Source organism: Branchiostoma floridae, chromosome 18, assembly GCF_000003815.2.
Source record: "Branchiostoma floridae strain S238N-H82 chromosome 18, Bfl_VNyyK, whole genome shotgun sequence".
Classification (NCBI taxonomy): Eukaryota; Metazoa; Chordata; class Leptocardii; order Amphioxiformes; family Branchiostomatidae; genus Branchiostoma; species Branchiostoma floridae.
In genome coordinates, this window is record NC_049996.1 from 13267454 (window position 1) to 13289052 (window position 21599).

The following is a 21599-nucleotide window of genomic DNA, read 5'->3' on the forward strand; positions in this document are numbered from 1 at the left end:
AAAAATCTTGTTCAAATTCCCTAAAGGAATGAGGCTTCAAACTTTTTTGGTGCTCAACACTTCTCCCATTGACATTTATATATTAATTATAAAGTAAATTTATCCTCAGTATTTTTAAAGGTCTTTGCTTCTGAAAAACTTAACAATCTGTATGAGAGTATACATGTCAATCACTCAGACATAATTCTATTAGCTGTTGACCAATGACTGGCCCTCTGTACAGGAGAACAGCATATCTGATGGCATAGATTCCATTATATTGGCTAATAAATAACTTCTAGACACATCAAGGGCTGCGTATGGGTATATGGGCACATCTTCACAAAAGCTGTTACGTAGAGAGATATCTTTAGCCCTGGTGTAATAAATCCTCATGAAATCAGAGCTAGGAGGTTGGTTCAGCGTCCAGAAGCAATCAGTCTACGTGACACGCCAACGATAAAAAGCGCCTATTGTAGAAGAAAGGAAATTAAAGCCTGATTGGTTTACCAATTAAATGGAGTGCTATTTGATTTGTAGCCTAATTCATTCACTTACTTGCTCAGCTCATAATGAACTGATACTTCCAACATGCTACTAAACACTTCACAATTATTGTGTACATACTGGTAAATGCAAAAGAAGTTTAAAACTGGAGTGTTTCAATATGTCCAGGTACATACCAGTCATTATGACATTATCAGTCTATACCTTCAGATATTCTTGTTGAAAGCTTTGAACAAAGTTGGTCCCTGCAGTCCAAACAAACCACTAGGGGGCCCCAACTTACAGCACTTACTCTCTGCCCCAAGAGCTACCCACCACTCCAAATGCACAACCACAGCATGTCCAGAACATGAGACATCAAAGCCAGAGGTTCCACTGCAGTACCTTGGAATTCTGCTAGAGAACCTATTTTTGAACTTCACCTTCTTTGTTTCAAACTGCACCAACAACTTGATTCTTTACATGTAAGAATTTAAGAAAAATTTGAACAAAAGAACTTGGGCGTTTACTGCCTTCTATTTAATCAATGGAAGCCTGTGTGATACAACTTAGAAGCCCCACGTGTGATATGGAAAATTATCACTCGGTCCGGAACACATTTATCAAACGTTATCGCGGCCCAGGTATGACACATGGTCATTGTATTGGTCACAATATTGACCGTCAGGCCCAGGTATGACACATGGTCATTGTTTTGGTCAGATGACTGTCAGGCCCAGGTATACGCATGGCATAAATACACATAGTGACTAGAGCAGTTACAGCACTTTATATGCAAATCATTAATTTTACTCTATTTACATTTATGCAAACAAACTTATATCTTTAGCACATAAATGTTAAGTATATCTCTTCACTGATAATACAATATCTTTGATCTAAGAATGATACGATATATTTGACCTAAAAAAACTTAAGACAAATAACGATTTACACAAGAAAGGTTCCAAGGACAAGAAATTGAAGAATGCAATGTGTATTTTAGTGGAAAGGCGGGTGTCCGTTAATTAACCTCCCTACTACTGAGTTAGCCTTTTGTTCTGCAATTTGTATTGTTCACTAGGCCAGGCAACATGTGAATGGTTAGAAAAATACATATTGTACATTATGTGGGTAGGTATAGCTCTAATGATAAAGCCAACATATCCCTAAATTTGACTAATCAATTTAGCAACAATATTAGGCAATCATAAAATCACTACACAATCCATAATGTAAAATGCAAGTTACCTTTTGGATAGATTATATAATATAATGGTCTCTTGTCCTCCAAATATTCCTGACATAAAGCATTGTAAATGCCATACATTAAACATTCATGAATCAAGGCCAGGCATATAAAGGTTTGTAGTTCACATTATGTTGGTAATGTCCCTACTATGCACCCACCTGAAAGGCTTTCAGATAACGCACACTCAGTCATCCAATGTGTCAGCACCAGACAAATGTAGTCCACATTGTTTCAGTAGTGCTGTCCACCAGTGCACATCTCACAGGGTGGGCTAAAGAGACTGGTCAGGAGAAAGTTGAAGAGAGGCGACCAGGACGTATCGATCGTTTGGCATGCGATGGAACGGCTGGGTGTTCCTTGGGAGTCTTTGTGTTGTGATTATCTGTGGCGGGGGAATATTACCCATGATCGATGGATCACCAATGGGGCTGTCATGAAGGGGGGCATCGACCATCTATGGGGAATTGGAGATGTACAGATGTAGGTCTGCCCTAACTTCCACAAGTTGTTTACTACTCATTGATCCTTCAAATTATGCTGAAATTCTTATACCTGAAGGCTATTTGCATGATAATGGGAAATGGACAAACAATGGAAAACAATTATGGCATATTGTGTAACGCTACTTCGCCTTTATCCGTGGGGTAACTTATATCCGTTGTTTTTCAAAACAGCACATTTAGAGATATTGAGTTGACTAACGGTTGATTCATATTGTAATATTTTAAAATATAGCAGTTTGAACTCACTTTTCGATGGCATGATAGCCCTAAATACCCTACTTTTGAAAACAATGGACATAGGTTACCCAAGTGAACGGAGAAAGGTGAACTATCGTTTTATACTTACACTGTAACGTTAATTATGACTCTAAATTCTTACTTCTTGGAATAGACTTCTTTTTCTTAGACATTGGATGACAAAGAATCCTGCTTTTCTGTAATATGTGGGGTTTGTGATGTTATGTTAAGAGGAACTTCAAGGTAGTTTTATCTTGTATGTTTAATGTCCGGAGATTGAGATGGAATTTGGTGGCCTCTTTAATTATGAAGAGCTCCCTTCTTTCGCGGTTGTAGAGGGGACAGCTTGACATAATATGTATTTTGTGTTCCAAAATGTTGCTTGCAAATGGTGCCTTCCCTGGTACCTCTGGGAAGGGATCACTGACCTCTTGAGGGCTGTCCTGTTTCTGTCAGAGTTTGTTTGTTGGAACTGTTAAAGCTATACTACGCAGTTATTTGCGCTCAAATTTGAAATATTCTAGAACTGAGAAATCTCAGATTTACTACCACTTTTTGACGCTTTTGTTTCATTATTTCACGTTTGCCACGTAAAGGTGTTATGTATTGTATTGTATCGTATATTATGTAATTGTATTTGAATCTGTTTATTGTAACTGTCGCGCTCTGGCGACCCTTCTTCGGAGTAAACAACAACAATTCGACGTGCTCGAACGGGCGGTGGCCCCGTTCGGAGAAGGGTGTTCCAGAACCGCCAGAACGCGACCAGTAATGTGATTCAAAATAAAGTCAGTCTTGTCTTGATCGTCGTACAAGTGTGACGTGTGTCTGTGTGTCTCCGTCTTTGGTCCTTCCGTCCCTCTTACATTGGCGCCCAACGGTGGGATGCCGCTTTCGAGCGGCCGGACCCGTGATGAAACACCATCCTAAGGCCCTCTGCCCGCTACCGTGTCGCCCGACTCGCCCGGAGACCATCGGCCAACCGCCTGATCACCCGACAACGTCTACCATGTGTCAAGCCGTCTCCGCTCGCTGCCGCTGTGGACAGAGCCCGACTCCACTCCACCCTGACGCCGTCCGTCGCCGACCGCGTGTACCTCGACCTGTGTCGACCACAGCTACCCTCGTCACCAACTGTGAATTTTTGAGAATGAGCACCGGCGAAAACTTCTGCTGTGACCAGACCGAACTGTAAAAGGGCCTCTACTTGCTCCAGGAAGGCCACTGAACTGTCATGCCGCAAGACCTACGAACTTGAAATGTACTGCTGCACGATGTCCTGTCCAATGTGTTAAGTATTTTGTCTGGAGATTATTGTGATATTGAGTATTGTGGTGCTTACCTAGGGAGAACTAGAGCCTGCGGGACGACACTCCTAGGAAGAAGACTACTTTGTCCTTTGTCAGAACCTGCGAGGTTGCTGATTGTCAAGGAAATATTGTCACGATGATTGAATTTTGTATATTGAAACTATTTGAACTGATGCTTACCAAGTGTACTAGTAGAATCAATGACATTATTGATGCCTGCGGGGCGACTACTGCTAGTAAGACTATCCTGACCACACTGAGGGTGTGCCCACATGTATTGTCCCTCTTACAAAGGATTAGCCCATCAAAACAAAATTCCGCACTATCCGCGCTGTAACCTAGTGTCCTCCCGAATTGGACAACAACAACAGCCACCAGTAGGCACCCTAGGGGGTGGGGTAATGAGTTCATCACACTCCAGACACAGTCTACAGGGGAAATCTTCTTTTTCTATTGTCCAAATATTACGTAGTATAGCTTTAAGATCCTCAGTTGATGTTTGAATTTTGGGCAGGTCCAGATGAAACATGCCTTTTTTTTTGGTAATTTTAGTCACCAAAGTAGTATTTTCAAGTACTACTAACAGCATAAAAGGATGGTATTTTTTTCATGTATTTTTTTAAACCTACAGGTGATAACTGGTTTCCATAGTGACAGAGAGTCCTAAGCTCCTATTGGATAGATTGTCCTGGTGATAAAGAATCCTGAGCTCCTATTGGTGAAGTTATCAGAATGGTTCTCTCAATGGCTATACTGCAAAGAAGCAGAATTAGCCCCTACTAGTAGCAGCAAGAGATTGTGTGACTATTACTATTAGACCTACAGCCCTACCTGCATAGTTTTTACCCCACTTCTACCACATCTGTACTTTAATTTATCTCTCTTTCCATCTTCCACCTTTTCTTTGTTTGGTAGATGTCTTACTTTCTTCTTTTCTCTTTCCCCAAGACAATCAAGGACTGTACCATTCTTATTGATTTTAAGACTACACTAGTCTTGCTCTTAGGAATGGTTTAATTTTCTCCTAGAGTGGGACCAAGGCAAGGGTCAAACAAAGTCAAGACATATTAGACTGCTCTTTATTTATGTAGTGACCTGCAGAACCCTGATCCCCCTGAGAGCACCCCATGCAAGATTGCTTACCTTAGCACAAAAAAGCTTATGCAATACTTTTACTCTCTGTGTATTATACCCAACTGGAAACTACAAACTAATAAAGATATTGACAAGTAATCAGCCATGACAGCCCATCTGTATTTGTCATTATCATCCGTCAATTTGCATCAGTCGGGACCAAGCTAGTACATATTTCACTCCACATTATTATAATTTATAGTGGCATTCAAGCACACACTGCACCAACTGACCAGTCAACTGACCTGTCTTTTAGCCTAGTGGTTGGCCTGGGTTTGTGGTATAGACGGATTGCATTGTTCGTGCGTGTTAGATGAGCTTGCCTTGTTTAGAACAACCTCTCCCTTTGGACAATGCTAAGGTATGAGGTATCAGAACTCTAGTTGTGAAATGCTCTTCATAGTCTTAGATTACCCTCTTTAGTGAAAGCTCAGTTACATACTTTGACACTTTTCTATTGTGATTCAAATGTATGACTGAAGGATACACAATGTCATGTAAAACCCAATGGAAAACATAGCTAATATCCATGACCAATTGCTCCACCCACAGAAACACAAGGACCTGCCAGCCTGCTGTCTGCTATGCTCTCTTCCTATAGGAGTGATTGATTACCATGAAACTCATGAGAAACACATTGGAATCACAGTCTCTAATTGGTGATAAGGAAACCTTTCTGATATACATGTATATCCTCCAAAGCAAACATTAGGAACCCTCTGACTAGGGAAAAAGAGAGGATACACACAAGAGATATCTCCTTTTTTGCTGGGTGTTTTTCTCCAGTGTTTTCCATGAGTTTGGACTGTTGATCGTTGCCATGAAGGACAACAAGGTTTTCCAGCCCAATTACTAATTTTGCCTGGAAGTACACCCATTCTATCATAGGACTGTTTCCATTTGGTACCCCTTTCACGTACTTGGACCATGTCCAATATCAGGTACAAAGTGTTTGCAACCATAGCTTTGTCCATTTAATGGAATTTCATCAGCCACAGCTATATATCAGTGTCGTGTTGAACTTTCCCTGACAGTTAAGTGGAGCTGTACTAATGACAATGGGTATCTCACCCCTGCATGGCAAAGATATGAAATTGTCAGCTTGTTTGTAGGGTTGGTAGTCCCTATCCGAAGGAGGCCATATAATACTGTAAATATGCAGAAACTTTCGCGGGGGTTTAATGTTCGCGGTTTTCACGGTGGCCGCTTCACATGTTTTTCCCTGGCAGTAAGAGACTACAGTACATATGCATGGTGCTACCACAAACTTAAACCTGCATGGCAAAGACATGAAATTGTCAGCTTATTTGTAGGGTTGGTAGTCCCTATCCGAAGGAGGCCATATATACTGTAATGCAGAAACTTTCGCGGGGGTTTAATGTTCGCGGTGGCCTTTTTACGGCAAACTTAAAACAACTGCAAACATTTTTCCATGGATGAAAGAGACTACAGTGCATCATGGGTGCTACCGCAAACTTAAAACCACCGCGAAAAGTGCTTTTCTCGCTACCCCGAAATTAAATCCCTGCGAACTTAGATGCATTCACAGTAGTCCTTAACACTGCATGCATTGGGTGACATGAAAAATGAGAGCAGTCCAGATTTCTGAGCAAATGGGGTGTAAAGAAAGCATTCAAGAAATAAGTGCCGATTTTGAATCCTAACGCACCAAACTGTACCTAAGAGTCTGCAGAGATGGGCCTTATGATTTATTACTTTATTAATAATAAACATGGCAATAAGCAGCCTATATTTAGGTTAACTGACCAATTTATCCAGTCCTTTCTACAACTTTGAACAATGAAAGCCTGAAATGCTGGAAGAAATCTTGTGTTGAGGCAACATCTGAACTTGTTAATTTGATTGCACCTGCCCTTGAACCTTAATATAATATTGTAGAGCACTTTTGTGGGGCTAAGCCATGCATAAATCACTAGATTCTGGAACATGAAAAGGAAAGTAAAGGTCGTGGGCAAGTCGGTAAAGGATTTAGGCACTAATAACTTAAAGACTGTTTTTTAAAACCACACCACAAGAAGATATTGCTACCAGTTTGTCCCCCAAAATTTGATAATGGGAATTGTAGATTTTATACCTTGTTTTTCCTGCTAATAAGTCTGTTACTCACTGTGCCTTCCTTAAGTTCGTTCGTTCGTACATGTTGAGTAAGAAACTATTCAAATTTTTGATTCCTTCTGAGTCATTACAATTCTAAGGTATGCTAGTACCTTGTACATTGTAATCATAAGGCCACACTGACTTAATTCTATGCATTCTAATCCTAGATGTATGCATGGGGAACACAAAATTAATGCACGAGGGTGAAAATCCAGCAAAAAGATGTCACTACACCACAGGTCTAAACATCCAGTCCATTTTTTTCCATATTTGGTTTGTCTTATGCTTACCTCCAGTAAGACTGTATGACACAGTGTGGAGGTAAATTCTCATCTGGAGGTAAATTTCAATAATGTTTTTGTTGCACTTCTTGTTTAAAGAGGGAAACAGGCACTGTGGCCCTGTGCCCTGGCCTACCCTGGAGGCCAGTTCCTCTAGCCAGCATAAAATTCAGATTAACCAGGGATGCTATTGGGTGATATGTGTCTACAGTTTTTTTTTAAAAGGTCAGGCAAAAATCAAGGCATGCACGGATGCCATCCATAGAATTATGTCGATGTGGCCTAAATGCAAATACATGCCATAAACAATGAAAACTCATACACCTCTGTTTCTGAATGAGTTATTCTCCTGCATAGTTTCCAACAAAAAGTCCACTGCAGTTTTAAACAAGTTGCAATTGCTAGGTGGCCCAAGCTGCATGGAACAGCATTTACTCCCTGTCATCAGAGCTATCCACCACTCAAAAATCAAATATAAATTTAAAGCACTTTTAGAATCTCAAACTTTGAAGTTCCGCCTCAGCACTGTTGGAAAGCTTTAAGATTTGAGCCCCCAAATACACCAACCCACCTAATACTATACCAAATATCAATCCACTGTCTAGATTTTAAACTGTTCCACTGCAGCATTGTAGAGGGTAACAGCCACTGCACCATAGCACAACCAAAAACATAACCTTCTTGGTGAAGGTAATTTTGTTGAACTGATACTTTGAATACCTGCTCAACAGGTTAGGACATAATTCTAGAAAGAACTATAGGGTCTCACCTGTCAGACTTTTCTTCAGTCACACCTGGATATTACCTGGTATAACACTCTGCACAAGTCAGGTGTATGGCGTGCAAATTTATCATGCTACGTGCTCAAGGATTGGTAGATTATGAATAAACAATGGTCGTAATTTCTAATTTCATCCAGTGTACATCTGGCCCATAAAATGAGACACTAAACATCATGCTACATAATAATATAGATGTTTTTACAAGGGTTTTAGTAGATACATGTTTTTTGTATAGCTACATGTAGAGTACAGTGACTAATATTTTAGAAGATATTGAGTTTTGTAAGTCAGACAATCTTCTCTTTACTGTTATATCAGGTTGATAAGTCACTGAATGATAAACTTTGTATACAAATATTAAGTGTTAAATTCAACAGAGTCTGGTGTTTTGGTGACCGTCTGTCACCTTCTTCAGGGCAACTCTGACTGGTTCACGTTGTTAACTGTAGCAAACATTGTACATAGGCGTCACTGCTTATAGGACCTTCACACTGAAACCAAATCAGCAGGAATCAAGCAGAAACAGCCAGAATGAATTATCTGCAAAATTCGTGCCACAATCTGGGCCGTCCGGGTGGGAATTCCAAATGGGCCTTAAATCCCCTTCACACAAGAAGGAATGAGCCAGAATGCCGTCAGAATGATAATTTTTTTCTATTCCTGTGCATTCGTAGTGTGTTCTAGATGTTCCGACTACATTCCAGATATTCTTTTGGCCACATACGAAAGATTCAAGATGGCTTGCCGTTTCGATTTCTCCATCGAATGAGATAAGAATGTTTCGAATAATGTTGGAATGCCGATGAATGCGGTCAGACTGCAGTTAGAATAGTTAGAATCCACTTAGAATCCACTATGAATGCCATTCGATATTTCTCCACTTTGAATGCACCTCGACAGTTTTAACATGTCAAAAACTTTCGAGCCAGCCAGAAGAACAGGGATATCTGCAGTAAGAATGTTAAGAATACAGTACGAATTGCCAGGAATTGAAAAACAGTTTCATTCTGACGGCATTCCGGCTCCTTCGTGCTCTCATATGAAGGGGGCTTTACAGATGCAGTCCCAAATGTAAAGTTTAGATACCGAGACACAGAATCGGCTTTGATGTGGCTTTGATGTGGCTTGGTTCTCTCCCATTCTTTTTCCTTTAGACAAGATGTATTAACAACCAATTATGTATACTAGAAAACTGTGCAACCTGCTGTAGTGAATACACATTGAATGGATTAAATTCGGTAACAAATGTCTTATTCTTTTTTTCTCAGGGAGAAGCCTGTGAAGGAGCACCTGAAAAAGGTGTACTCCAGCCTGGCCATCGCCATGCTTGCAGCTGCAGCAGGTGCCTATGTCCACCTGATGACTGGATTTATACAGGTGTGCATACATCACTTAAACCTGCACCTGGAAAGAAAACATGCATTGTTAAAAGACCGAAAATTTATATATTATGCCTGTGTCAGATTACACTATGTGAACAGTTCAATGCTTTTCAATTGTTGATGTAAGAATTCATTTGAAAATTTCACTTCTTTGTTCAGTTTTTTTTTTTTTTTTTGCTTTTGAAATGTATATCATTCTGTATTATTACGATTTGATATCAAAAATACAAGACTCAGTACATGTCCATTTTTTTTACATAATTTCCTAATTCATTTGTTGGATCACTTTGACCAAGATCTAAAAGAAACATATACTGAACCTATTTTAATTGTAGCACACTAGATCATACTCCACATGATTCAGTTCACTCAATACTCAATATTCTTTTAAACATGTAACATTAGTTATATGAATGGAGGAGATATACAACATGTAGGTTTGAACTTCAAGCTATGCAATTCAAGAAGCTTCAAAGGTGCTCTGTTAAAAGAGAACCTTGAATTGATTATAGGATATGTATAACATATACTAGATACTTAGCATGAAAGTTCATTTGTGTTTGTAAATGACATTATAGATAAACTAAACTTAAACTATAACTTAATATAGCTACTTCAGCACTAAGGACAGCACCTACATAACTATGTAACATGTACTAGGTCCTGTCCTTAGTGCTGAAATGTACTTTATTATAAAGTTTCCAAAGGTAAACTTTTTGTTTTTGTAGGGGTTCCAATTTACTTCCAAATTTAGCCAATCAAAACTCAGGTCAAAACTTAGAAAAGGGCGGCAGCCAATCAAAACTCAAAACTGGGTGATGACATCACCACCAGCCCGGTGAAACGTGTGGTTTGTCAAAAGGCCACGGGAAAGACTTACTGCATTTTTGCCAAAATGTTACAAGAAAGTTTCTAGTTTCTTTTCTGACGATTTTTCTTTTTTCTCCCCTTCGGAAACATCCTGCATTTTCTTAAGAAATGTGGCCTTTCTAGTCTGAGTTATGCATCTTTAACTGTTATTTCTTGGTGAGTCTGATACCTTATTCATTTTGATCACCTGGTAACTCTGTTCCTCCAGGGAGGTTTCCTGTCTGCTATCGCCTCCATCGGCCTGCTGATCTGGCTGGGTGTGACGGAAAACGCTCCCGCCAACCAGCTCAAGCGCCTCGGTATCATGGGAGGGTTCGCCTTCTGTGTCGGTATGGCACACTTCAACCCATTACGCAATGCATACAGTTGAAGCTGCTTAATTGCACGGCTTTTTTGCCAGTGAATTTGTGCATTTTTTCCGGCTGGTGTAATAATGCGAAGTTATCTAGCTGGACTGAACCGAATTTGGATTTGGGGATTCCGTGCAGTTATCAGAAGTTTGCGTTTATCCGTTGTGCAATTAACAGGCTTCTACTGTACTGCTCTTTGACCTGGCAGTGCAGTGCATGTATTTCCACTGACAAACATAGCTGCATTATGCCAATACTTCATATTCATTGGGAATTGGGGAAATTCACACATGTGGTGGCATAATGGCAGGGTGGTTGACCCAGAACCCAGAGGTTCTTGGTTTGAATCCCCTAACATACACTCAGTGTAGTGCCCTTAGGAAAAGCACTTGAGGCCAAATTTCTCACTTTGCTCATGCAGATGGAAAAGAGTAGTAGCTTCAGTTAGGCATACATGTGTATTCCTTAGTAAGGACGTTTAATGTAGGTCCATACCTTGAGCACGTTAAGGAACCCATTACACATATGAAGAGTAGGGGCCTATGCCAGTGTGAGTGGTTCAAATAAAGCTAAGTTGTACTTTTCAATACAACCTGGTTTGCTATGCATCAGAAGCAGATCACTGGATATATACTGTGCAATATTGGGACTCAAATCTAGGACCACCAGGCTTTGAACTGAACACCCTATTGTTACGCGACACCTTGAAAGAAAAGAGTGTATTCAATGCTAACTAGGGCTGGGTACCAGTACAGAAGATTCAGGTCCAGGTCTGGTTCAGGTCCAGCCGATCAGGTCCAGGTCCGGAATTCTTGTGTATATACGGTATTCAAAACAATGGTACGTTTTGCAACAAAGAAATCTGTTTGGTGGAGTATTGGACTCCCACAAAGCTAACTGACTCTGTACGGTTGATTGTAAAACTTGGTACAAATGACTATAGACTCTACTCTACTTCAGCCTTGTTATTTTCTTCGGCCGGTAAGCCCTCAAACATGTGAATGCCTTATTATTTAATTGTTCATTTTCCAATAGGTCCAACATCCCGTCCACTGAACTTTTTCAGGTCCGGTTTTTCTGGACCGGTCCAATAAGAAAAGCCGGTATTATACCAATACACCAAACCAGTACCCTGAACCCTAATGCTAACTGCTTTCATGAACACCAATCTACAGTCAGATATCCTTAGTTGTTTTTTTTTTCTATTGATTTTCTGAATAGCCTGTGCTTGAGAGAGAGGATCTTTCATTCCCAGCAATCTCAGATCCCATCTCTCACTATCACTTAAGTTAGGGACACAATCATTCCGACTCTATTGCAGCTTTTAAACTACATTTTCACAGTGATATAAGAACCCTTGTCTGTTTATAAGTGTCATTTAGCACAAGAAAATAGGTTAATGAGGGTACTTCACCAGCAATAAGACGTAAGGTATGGGGTGCCATCAGCGGCAAAATTGCTGTCATTGTTGTAAAATAAAGTATTTGGAGCAATATGTGCAGTCAAATACATGTAAAAAGAAAAATGGGCATTGCAAAAAAGTTTTCCCAATCACTTTGAAAACTACCATTTCCATAATTATGTAGAATATCTAAATTAAATGTAGAATATACAGAGTCTGTTATTATGTAACTTGTTAGTTGTAAAATATTTGTCTTTCACTTTTTTTTGCAGGTCTTGGCCTTGGCCCCCTGATGGATCAGGTTATTCAGATTGACCCAAGGTATTATTATTATATGATAATTTTTATTATATAATTTTTGTGTTTCTGACTGCTGGGTAGTCCAGACTTCTGTGGGTGAATCAGAAAAGGTATTATATTCTGAGCCAAATACAATATTGGAGAACTGAAGAGCAAACGAGAGTGCGTTTCCAGAAACTGAAAAAAAAAGTGTTCCTGAACAACGTGTAATGTACTATCATTATTAATTATTAACCTCCAGGAAAACTAGAGAATTGGTTATGGTGTGCCTGTGCTTGTGTGTTTGTGTTTTCAGGTTTTTTAGTCACTGTAAAAACTTGGGAAATCCGATGAATTATATTTTGTTGTTGAGCTACCCAATGATATAAAGTTGGAAATATCACCATAATAAAGTTTCTAGTTCATGATGCTTAGATTCTTCATTTTTGAAACTTTCTTTCACATCGACCTTGATTTTGGAATTGTCTTTTTTTGCATTCTACGACATCAGTATTCATTTCCAATTTTTACAATTTTGTCAGTTTATGACATGTATGTGCTCATTTCGTAGCTGTTTTGCACAATTTACAGCACGGTCAAAAACCTTTTTTTGGAAGGGGAAAAAAATTGATGAGTAAGAAAATGTTATTCATACTCTACATGGCCTTATCGGTTCTATAATTATAGTATCAGTCTGACACCAGGTCTGAAATGTGATTGGCACCTTTCTCCCACCTCCTGATCTAGACTATGATTGCGTCTATCCCAAGCCAAGCTGTAGTAATTGGAAACTGTGTCTGGAGAGGCATCTCTGACAGTTTAATGTGATGGCTCTGAATGGTGTCCCGATCCTATTTGTCATGAGGCCTGGGAAAAAATGTTGTCAGATTACAGTAGCTAAGGCAGGGTTGTAGCCAGCACCCATCCTTCCGTCCTTTGACGGAATTTTGTTGCAATGGACGTAAAAAAATTTTGCCAATACTGGCCCTCTGTGATGGACAAAAATGTATAGATATAATTAAATTGTCTCCCTTGTGTAATTTTTCACCATAACAGATGCCGTTGAACAGCTTTAGTATACCAGCAAAATTTACACCTCAAAATGCAGGAAATAGTGTTTCAAAGGGGCTAGATTTGTATGCCCCCCGATCCCCTAGGAACGTTGCGGCTTCGCTGCTCGATACGATTAAAAATAAAGGGAACTGAAAATGATTTCAGGCTGGCTACAACCCTGAGCTAAAGTATTCTCTTTGAAATTGTTCTTTTTCCTTCTTGATTTCAACTAGCTAGCATGCTGGCATTTTCAACATAGTATAGCTACTTACAGAATTTAAATTTTGCAAGCTCATTTTTCTATTAGAACAGAAATTACTAGAAGAATATGTTGGAAAACAATTCTTCAACATTGTCATCACTCAGAAGTCAGGTCAAAAGTTTTCTGTCCCTTGCCAGCGCTAGCAGTGGAAAAATGGCTGGGGTCGGCAGGTTTTTGCTAGGGTCGTTTGAGTAACCTAAAACACAGAATGGTTTTTTATAGCCTGAGTAATTGTACACCAGTTATGATGTATAGTTGGCTGTGCGACAAATGCTTGGAAGTGGACAAGTTGAAGAACGCAATGTGTGATACATTGGTTAGCATGTTATAATATAATTGGGATAGGCCTTCTCCATCTCTTATTTCTGGCTGTGCAGACTTGATATATGGATTCTGGACACCCTAAAACGTATGAAAGCATAGAAAATAAGATAGAAAAATGTTTGATAGAGTCCATTCCAAGACACCATGAGGGCCTTTAGGCGATATTCATAATTAGTCTGAATTATTTTGAATAAAAGAATATCTGAGCCACAATAATTAAATTATTTTCAAAAAATTGACTAAGAAAATACTCTTTTATTTGAATTTCTTTGAAGATTTTAGAAACATTTTGAAAGTAACTGTACAAAAATATCTTTATTTAGAATAATTGTGAAACCCCTCTGTGATTATTTCACATTTACAAATATTTACAAAAAATGGTAAACCTGGCCAAATGGTAAAATTAGTTTATTGCCCCCATAAAAGTAAGCCCTATTGTTGCATCTGTATATTTTTAGATTTTACTGCTGGGCACTGGTGGATCCTTTGTGGTGGGCCATTGTTGCATGGCACCCAACCATACTTTGCAAGGATGTGTGAATTGCTATCTTCCCAGCCCACCGAACCATTTACAAAAAATGGTAGAAAATGGTAAATAATGGTAGAATGCTGTTATCATTATTTAGAAACCATTAGAAGTATCCAATTCCACACCATGAATATTTCCAAAGTTTTACAGGACCAGGGAAATATTTATAAAGTTGAAACAGTGTTAAAAATATTTCTGAAGTATCAAATGTCCTAGACATATAATTACAAAACTTTAAAATCAATTCTAAACAATGGCAACAAACATCCGCACGGTGTCTTGGAATGGACTCTACACACGATTTTTGAGTCTATTTGATTGATTTATGATTTACACTGACACAAAGCTTGTCAATCAATTGCATATTAGATAGAACACGGCATAGCAATAAAGCTAGTTCAGAATATTTGCCAAAAAGAATATTATGTTCACTCATTTTTTTATGTTTTGGAAAGAGAATTGAAGAAGAGGTCACCATCAATTGTTTTGCGTTTGTCAACATTTTGTCAAACAGACCTCCATGAAAAATTGAGGACCCCGGTATAGTTTTTGGTGTCTGTCTGTCTGTGTGTGTGTGTGTGTTTGTGTTTCCGGCTATTTGTGGTCAACATAACACTAGAACCTTTGAATTGATTGTTATGATATTTGGTATTTGCAAAGACGAAGTTTACGATCAATTTTAGGCCCCCTGGTGTGTGACCTTGGTACTGCAGCAGAACTTTTTTTGTATCTTTTGACATGGACAAATTTGCTATGGTCTTGTTTTGATTTGAATTGTATCTGAAGTCTGAAGCGATTGTGTCTTGTTCCCCAGCATCATTCCTACTGCGTTCATCGCCACCACTGTGGTGTTTGTGAGCTTCACGCTGAGCGCTCTGTGGGCACAGAACCGATACTACCTGTTCCTCGGAGGTAAGGCAATATACTATTTAGCAGTGTTCACAGTGGCTATATTTCTATTTCAAACACTATGCAGGAGAAACACTTTAAGTAAGATGATGCATCAAGATCTCTACACATTTACATGTACCTTCAAGTTGATACATTGATGAAGGTTAGACATCCAGGTAATAATACCAAAAAAAGTACAAGTTACTCATTCACAAGCAACCGGATAAGGTTTTGGAAATGGTCAGACATTTCAGATGGTATCCACCATCTTTCGTCAGTGACACTGATGTCATTCACCTAAGAATAAGTAAGATGTCTACCTTTATCAATGTATGCTACTTGTAAGTTACTAATGTCATACAATATATATGCCTGATTTACACACATTTCCTTCAAGTCAAATCCAAGTCCACTCAGCCAGATAGAGTTAACTTAGGAGCAGAATTTCTGTTAAAACCCAGTCTACGAACAATTTGATACACCCGTTACTATTTTGGGTGCATTGTTCTGTGAAGATGGAAGATGATAGGATGGAAGATGGAATAATGCCTACATGTACCAAAGTCAACCAGTCAAATTGGGCCATAGTACCAAGAGCTTCCATCATTTACATAAATGTACTAGGTATTATGACAGCTGAACCTTTTATTAAAACAGAGGCAAACTTGGCGATGAGATGACATTGCGGCCTGTTTTGTGTACAGGTATGCTGATGTCAGGTCTGCAGATGCTGATGCTGGGGGGACTCCTCAACCTGTTCTTCAGGTCCTACATCCTGTTCCAGGTAAGTACACAGGGTAGTTATGTTTACCACCAAAGGAAAAACATATTGTTTTTGCCAGTGTGTTCTTGTTGTTCTTCCAGGGCTCGAAATACTAAAATTTTTCTGCATACCTGCACTGGCGCAGGTAACACTGAAAATTACCTCCACCAGACAAATTTTACCTGCACCACTCTGAATCTAGGAAATATGGATCATGCTAAAATTGTTCAGGAACAATTGCTATTTTTTATTTTATACTTTATATGTGGTAACAGTTAATGCAGCTAATAACAATCCATACACACATACATCATAGGACATTTATGTATAAATCCTAGTACATAGATCAGTGCAGGTTAGGTGCAGGTAGACACCAGAAATACCTGCACAGCTCTATTTTTACCTAGTACACTAACCTTCATATGCAGGTGGTATTTCGAGCCCTGCATCTTTTGACCTCTGTCAGGAGCCAATCAAAGCTTAGAACTTCCGTAAACCAATCAAGGGATTCGAACTGCCTTAGCATTAAGCTTTATTCTGAACAATGGGTTTGAATGGATAGAAATTTGCTTGTTTGAATGGGGACAATTTCCCAATGGTCCACCGAAATAATCTGGCATGAAGTTGCTGAAAATGCATTTTCCTTAAAGCTAAAATTCTTAATGATGAAAATTAGCAGCATGGGCTCTCATATAATCGGTAGGACAAAAATATTTGAAAGCTGGAGACAGACCTAAATCTGATCTCACTGTTTCTAAAATCATTGATCTTGGCTTTAATTGAATGGACAATGCTTTATTTAGATTGCAATATTTTTTTTTATCAAGGGACTAGGGAAAACTTGTACCTTGATACATTGCACGATATCCACATGTAACCAAAAACAAACAAACATTGATATCATCTTCAAACAAACGTGGATATCATCTTCAAACAAACATGGATATCATCTTCAAACAAACATGGATATAGGTGAACTAGCAATAATACTGAAGCCAACAGTTGTACATGTATTGTATTGGTCAATCCTTAAGATTATTAATAGAATTGTACAATCCTGTGCTGCCCCCCTCCCCCTCCTATAGGCACAGCTGTATGTGGGCCTGGCCATCTTCTGTGCCTTTGTGCTGTACGACACCCAGCTGATCGTGGAGAAGCGTCGCCGTGGAGACACCGACTATATCTGGTAAGTCTGGTGGTACTAGACCACAGCTTGTAGTTCCTCAATAAACTGTAAGGGGGAGCTGCTGTCATCATGACTTAGTCACCTTAGGCCACAGCAAGTAAATTTGATGGATGACATCGTCTGCAGACTGCAAAAATAGTGCGATAGGGCGGGGGGAAAAATAAGATGGGCGAAAAAAACAAGATGGCTACATTTTCAAAAATAGGCACCATAAAGTTGTGATGTCTTGTAAAAAGAATTAAAGGGACAAAACATGGTATCAGAGCCAACAAGGCATTCATTCCTGTATTCAAGGCATGAACTAGTGTGGTAAAAGTGACACTAGTGTGGTATACTGGCATCACCAATAAAGTTGGTAACCACACTAATAGCTGCCATATTGGTGTCACTTTTACAACTATCCAATAAGTTTCATTTCTACAGTCCTGGGTACCTCGCAAGGTTCACTTCTACAAGTACAATTATTAGCCTACAACCCAATATTTTTGCTCATTTTGGAACTTTATCGTCATGTTGACCATCCCTGCATAAGAAACAAAATCTTGTTTTTTTTTCTTAAATCAGGCGAAAATTAATGCGTGTGCTGATGTCATCCATAAGATTTACTTGCTGTGGCCTTATATTGCATTTGTCTTGTTCCAACTTGTTTCAACATTAGACATTAGGAGATTTGTTATAACTTGACTTGACTTTATTAAAACGAAGTTACATCCAAATTCATTTATCTCCAGAATCCACTTTTGCTGGCAGGGAAAAGTGTGCAAAGCCTGCAAAGAATGTGGAAAAGTTGTTGGAGTTTTTGTTCCTAATTTGATGTGATTGTCTCCCTCGTTAGGCACTGTGTGGACCTGTTCCTGGACTTTGTCAACATCTTCCGCCGCATCATGATTATCCTGGCACAGAGGCAGCAGGTCAGTACACACACAAGGAAATATTTCACTGAACAGAGAGAACTTTGTTGTGCAACAAGGTACAATGTATGGCTACTCATACAAGGATGAAAGTCAGAAATCAAGATAGATTTACTGTTTAAATACTGTATCTAAGAGGGTCTGCATTCTCTTTTCCGTAAGGCGTAGGCAGCCTAATTTTTATTTCCCGTAACTCGTAGGGAAAACCATCTTATCTACGTAATTTGTAGCGAGGAGACCAAATTTAGCGCCTTCCTTGATTTAGCTCAATATACGTAGGGGGTTCTTCTGAATTCAGTGCAAAATTGTTGTCAGGACCTACTCTCCAAGCAGAGGTTAGGCTCCGGCTTTTTTTTTAGTCGTTTTTATTGGGCTTTCTATTTTGTCATTTTTCTTTAAGTACGCCAGCCAAACAGGTTTTGACACAGCAAAATAAAATACAAAATAGAAAGCCCGATAAAGACGACTAAAAAAACGTTAAAAATAACCAGAGCCTAACCTCTGCTTGGAGTGTAGTCAGGACCCCCCATGCAGACCCTCATCTAACATCTAAAGAACATGACTTCTTTACTACTCACAGTATGGACAAACAGTATGGACAATCTTACTTAGTATACACATTGGTGCATGGCCAGGGTATATTAATTGATTGGTTGATTGATTGACAGCTTAATAACTCTGCCCCCCTCCCTCCCTCCCACTGCACCATGGAACAGAAGCAGGAGGTTAGTTATCTTGATAAAACACTTAAATGATTATAATAATATTATGTACAATTAGAATATTATTCAGTGACTAATACCTGACAAACCTATTCATGAATCGTTTCTGGCTATCTTTCATTAAATCTCTAACTTGTCTTATTTCTTGACAGGAGAAGAAGTCCAGGAAGTAATTCAACTGTGTGTGACTTCTGTAAGACACGTCAGGATGGAGACATCAGAAGTTCATGTTCCAAGCTCCAAAAGATCATAGACACTACGTACTATAGTGAAAAGGTTTAAACTTTGTTCCAACACAACAGAAAGACTCGCCATAAATTTTCAGTCGAGTATTTCGACCTTCTGCAGATAGATGATTCACTACACTGATGGTCCGGAAGTCATTGGATGACGTCTGTACTCAGCAGCGAATCACAGATGGTGGGAAGGCAGAACCTACCACCATCACGGTTCAGAGAGGGTTGATGCGCCTTAATGGCCTCCTTGACACCCCTCATAAACCAATCCAAGATGCATACTTTCTGTTGTGTTGGAACAAAATTTTAACTTTTTCACTATGGAATTTACCACAATAACACAGATGAGCTTTCATCCGGACACTACGTACTGTTATACTGAGAACAAATTACAACTGGATGTAGGACTGGTGAAGTTGTTTTGTCCTATTTCATTGCTGGCTAACTTGGATAGATGTTTTCACATCTACTTCTCCTAATTTTTTAAAAATAATTCAATGTTGACAACAGGATAAGAATGATTTCTAATATTACATTGGATGTTTTTTGAGTGACATTCATCGCTTTTCTTTATAATTATACAGCAGCAGAACAAACTAGCCGAACAAGCCAATACTTTATATAATGTCAATACTTAGATATGATTGTCTTCATTGAATGTGATACAGATGCGAAATGCTATTTAGTAGAACAGGCATGACTACATTTTGTTTGGCTCACAATTTATGGATATCTGAAATTTTGTCAGAACATACTACATATCATTTTTCCTACTTAGAATTAATTTTTTTGTTCTTTATTAGCAGTATATCTCAGAATGGTGATAGCCTGAGTTTCTATTTGTGTTTATTCTTATGGAAGTAATTTTAATGGTTTATAAAATGCACAATTTGGTGTTTGTCATGCAAGTATTTCAATATTTTGATGTTTGGTGTTTTGCTTGCAGTTCAATTAACCTAATTAAAAGTTAAGTATTCATAATGCAGTATACAACTCGTATATATACATATCTACATGTACATGTAGAACCATAATTTCTTGATTTAAGTACATATACGCACCCCTGACACAAGGCAAGACAGTGATGAACAAAACTATGGGATTGAAACATGAAATATGAAAACTCATGACAAATAAACTACAAATCCCATCTCCACTGACTCATTTTACTCTGTTTCAAGTTCAATTTCATGTTGTTTTCTTCTCTTTCCCTGGGTAATTTTGCATAAATTAAGGACTTCTATACACTTTCCTTGATTAAATTTGTAAAAATTCTCATTTATTCCATGGCGGCATGTCTTCAAAGTTACAAAGTTGCTCAAGCCTGGTGGTAAAGTGAAGGTATATTTCATTTACAGAAATGTACATGACAACAGCACATTTGAGGTTCTCTCTTAAGTATGCACTCCGACTTTGGCAACACAGGGTTGGACAAGTCCACTAGCCCTATTGTCCAGCGGAAGTGAAAATGCTGTTCGGGCAAGTACATTTCCAACCCCACTTGCCCGATCGGGCAAGTAAGATTTTCCCATTGGTGTGATTTTGATACACTGTAACTTTTCACAGTCATTGTGTCAAGCATTGGTAAACACAGAAAAATAGAGTCAATAATAAAAGAATTCCATTGTTGGAAGTGAAAATACACAGAAAAAATGTCATTTGAATTCCGGGCAAGTGAAAAGTTGGTTTGGGCTAGTGGATTTTTTGTGTACTTGCCCAATAGGACAAGTGAAATTTTTAAAACTTGTCCAACCCTGCAACAGCTTGATTGAAGCACCTGTTGGATTTTGTCAAATTTAAAAAATGCATACTTTAATCAAGAAAATATGGTATATGCTCATATACTGATACCACTTTATTATACATGAAGCATATTGAAAAGCTTAGGAGAAAGTTGTATAACTAATTTCAGCCTTTCTTGAAGTACATTTAAACCAGGACATAATTTTATGTAGCATCTCTTTTGGTATACAATTATGTGATTTTCTTCTTAATGTCTTGTCTTGAATATATATAAGTTACTACAATGTGCCATATAGACATTAGTCTTAATGTTGTAATATGGCCATCTGTATTATATGCTACTGTGGGTATGATACTGAACGGACAATAAATGTGGTGTTCTGAAGGCTTTATTTGGTTTCATTTAATACAATTAGTTATCATTCCATCAGGCAGTCTCAATCCATATCCTTTATGCCGCCCTTACAATAGGCGAAAATCGATCGGACGACAAGTCTGCGAGCTCTACATTACGAGGAGGCATGACCCTGCTGCCGACGAAGAAATGTCAGAGTCCCCCCTTCCCGTCAGGGTCATGCCTCCTCGTAACGTAGAGCTCGCAGACTCGTCGTCCG

The 21599-nt window shown here is 38.8% G+C and overlaps 1 protein-coding gene across 1 annotated transcript in view; it reads left to right on the top strand.

Annotated features, from left to right (window-relative positions):
• The window catches only part of LOC118405915 (bax inhibitor 1-like), a 50816-nt gene extending 29442 nt beyond the window's left edge, over positions 1 to 21374 (top strand). Inside the window, exons 2-9 of the mRNA XM_035805768.1 lie at positions 9351 to 9459; positions 10543 to 10663; positions 12359 to 12407; positions 15348 to 15445; positions 16129 to 16208; positions 17273 to 17373; positions 18209 to 18284; positions 19159 to 21374. Coding sequence (XP_035661661.1) covers positions 9351 to 9459; positions 10543 to 10663; positions 12359 to 12407; positions 15348 to 15445; positions 16129 to 16208; positions 17273 to 17373; positions 18209 to 18284; positions 19159 to 19179 — 655 coding nt within the window. The 3' untranslated portion in view covers positions 19180 to 21374. The remainder of the gene's footprint in view (positions 1 to 9350; positions 9460 to 10542; positions 10664 to 12358; positions 12408 to 15347; positions 15446 to 16128; positions 16209 to 17272; positions 17374 to 18208; positions 18285 to 19158) is intronic.
• Positions 21375 to 21599: the final 225 nt, after the last annotated feature.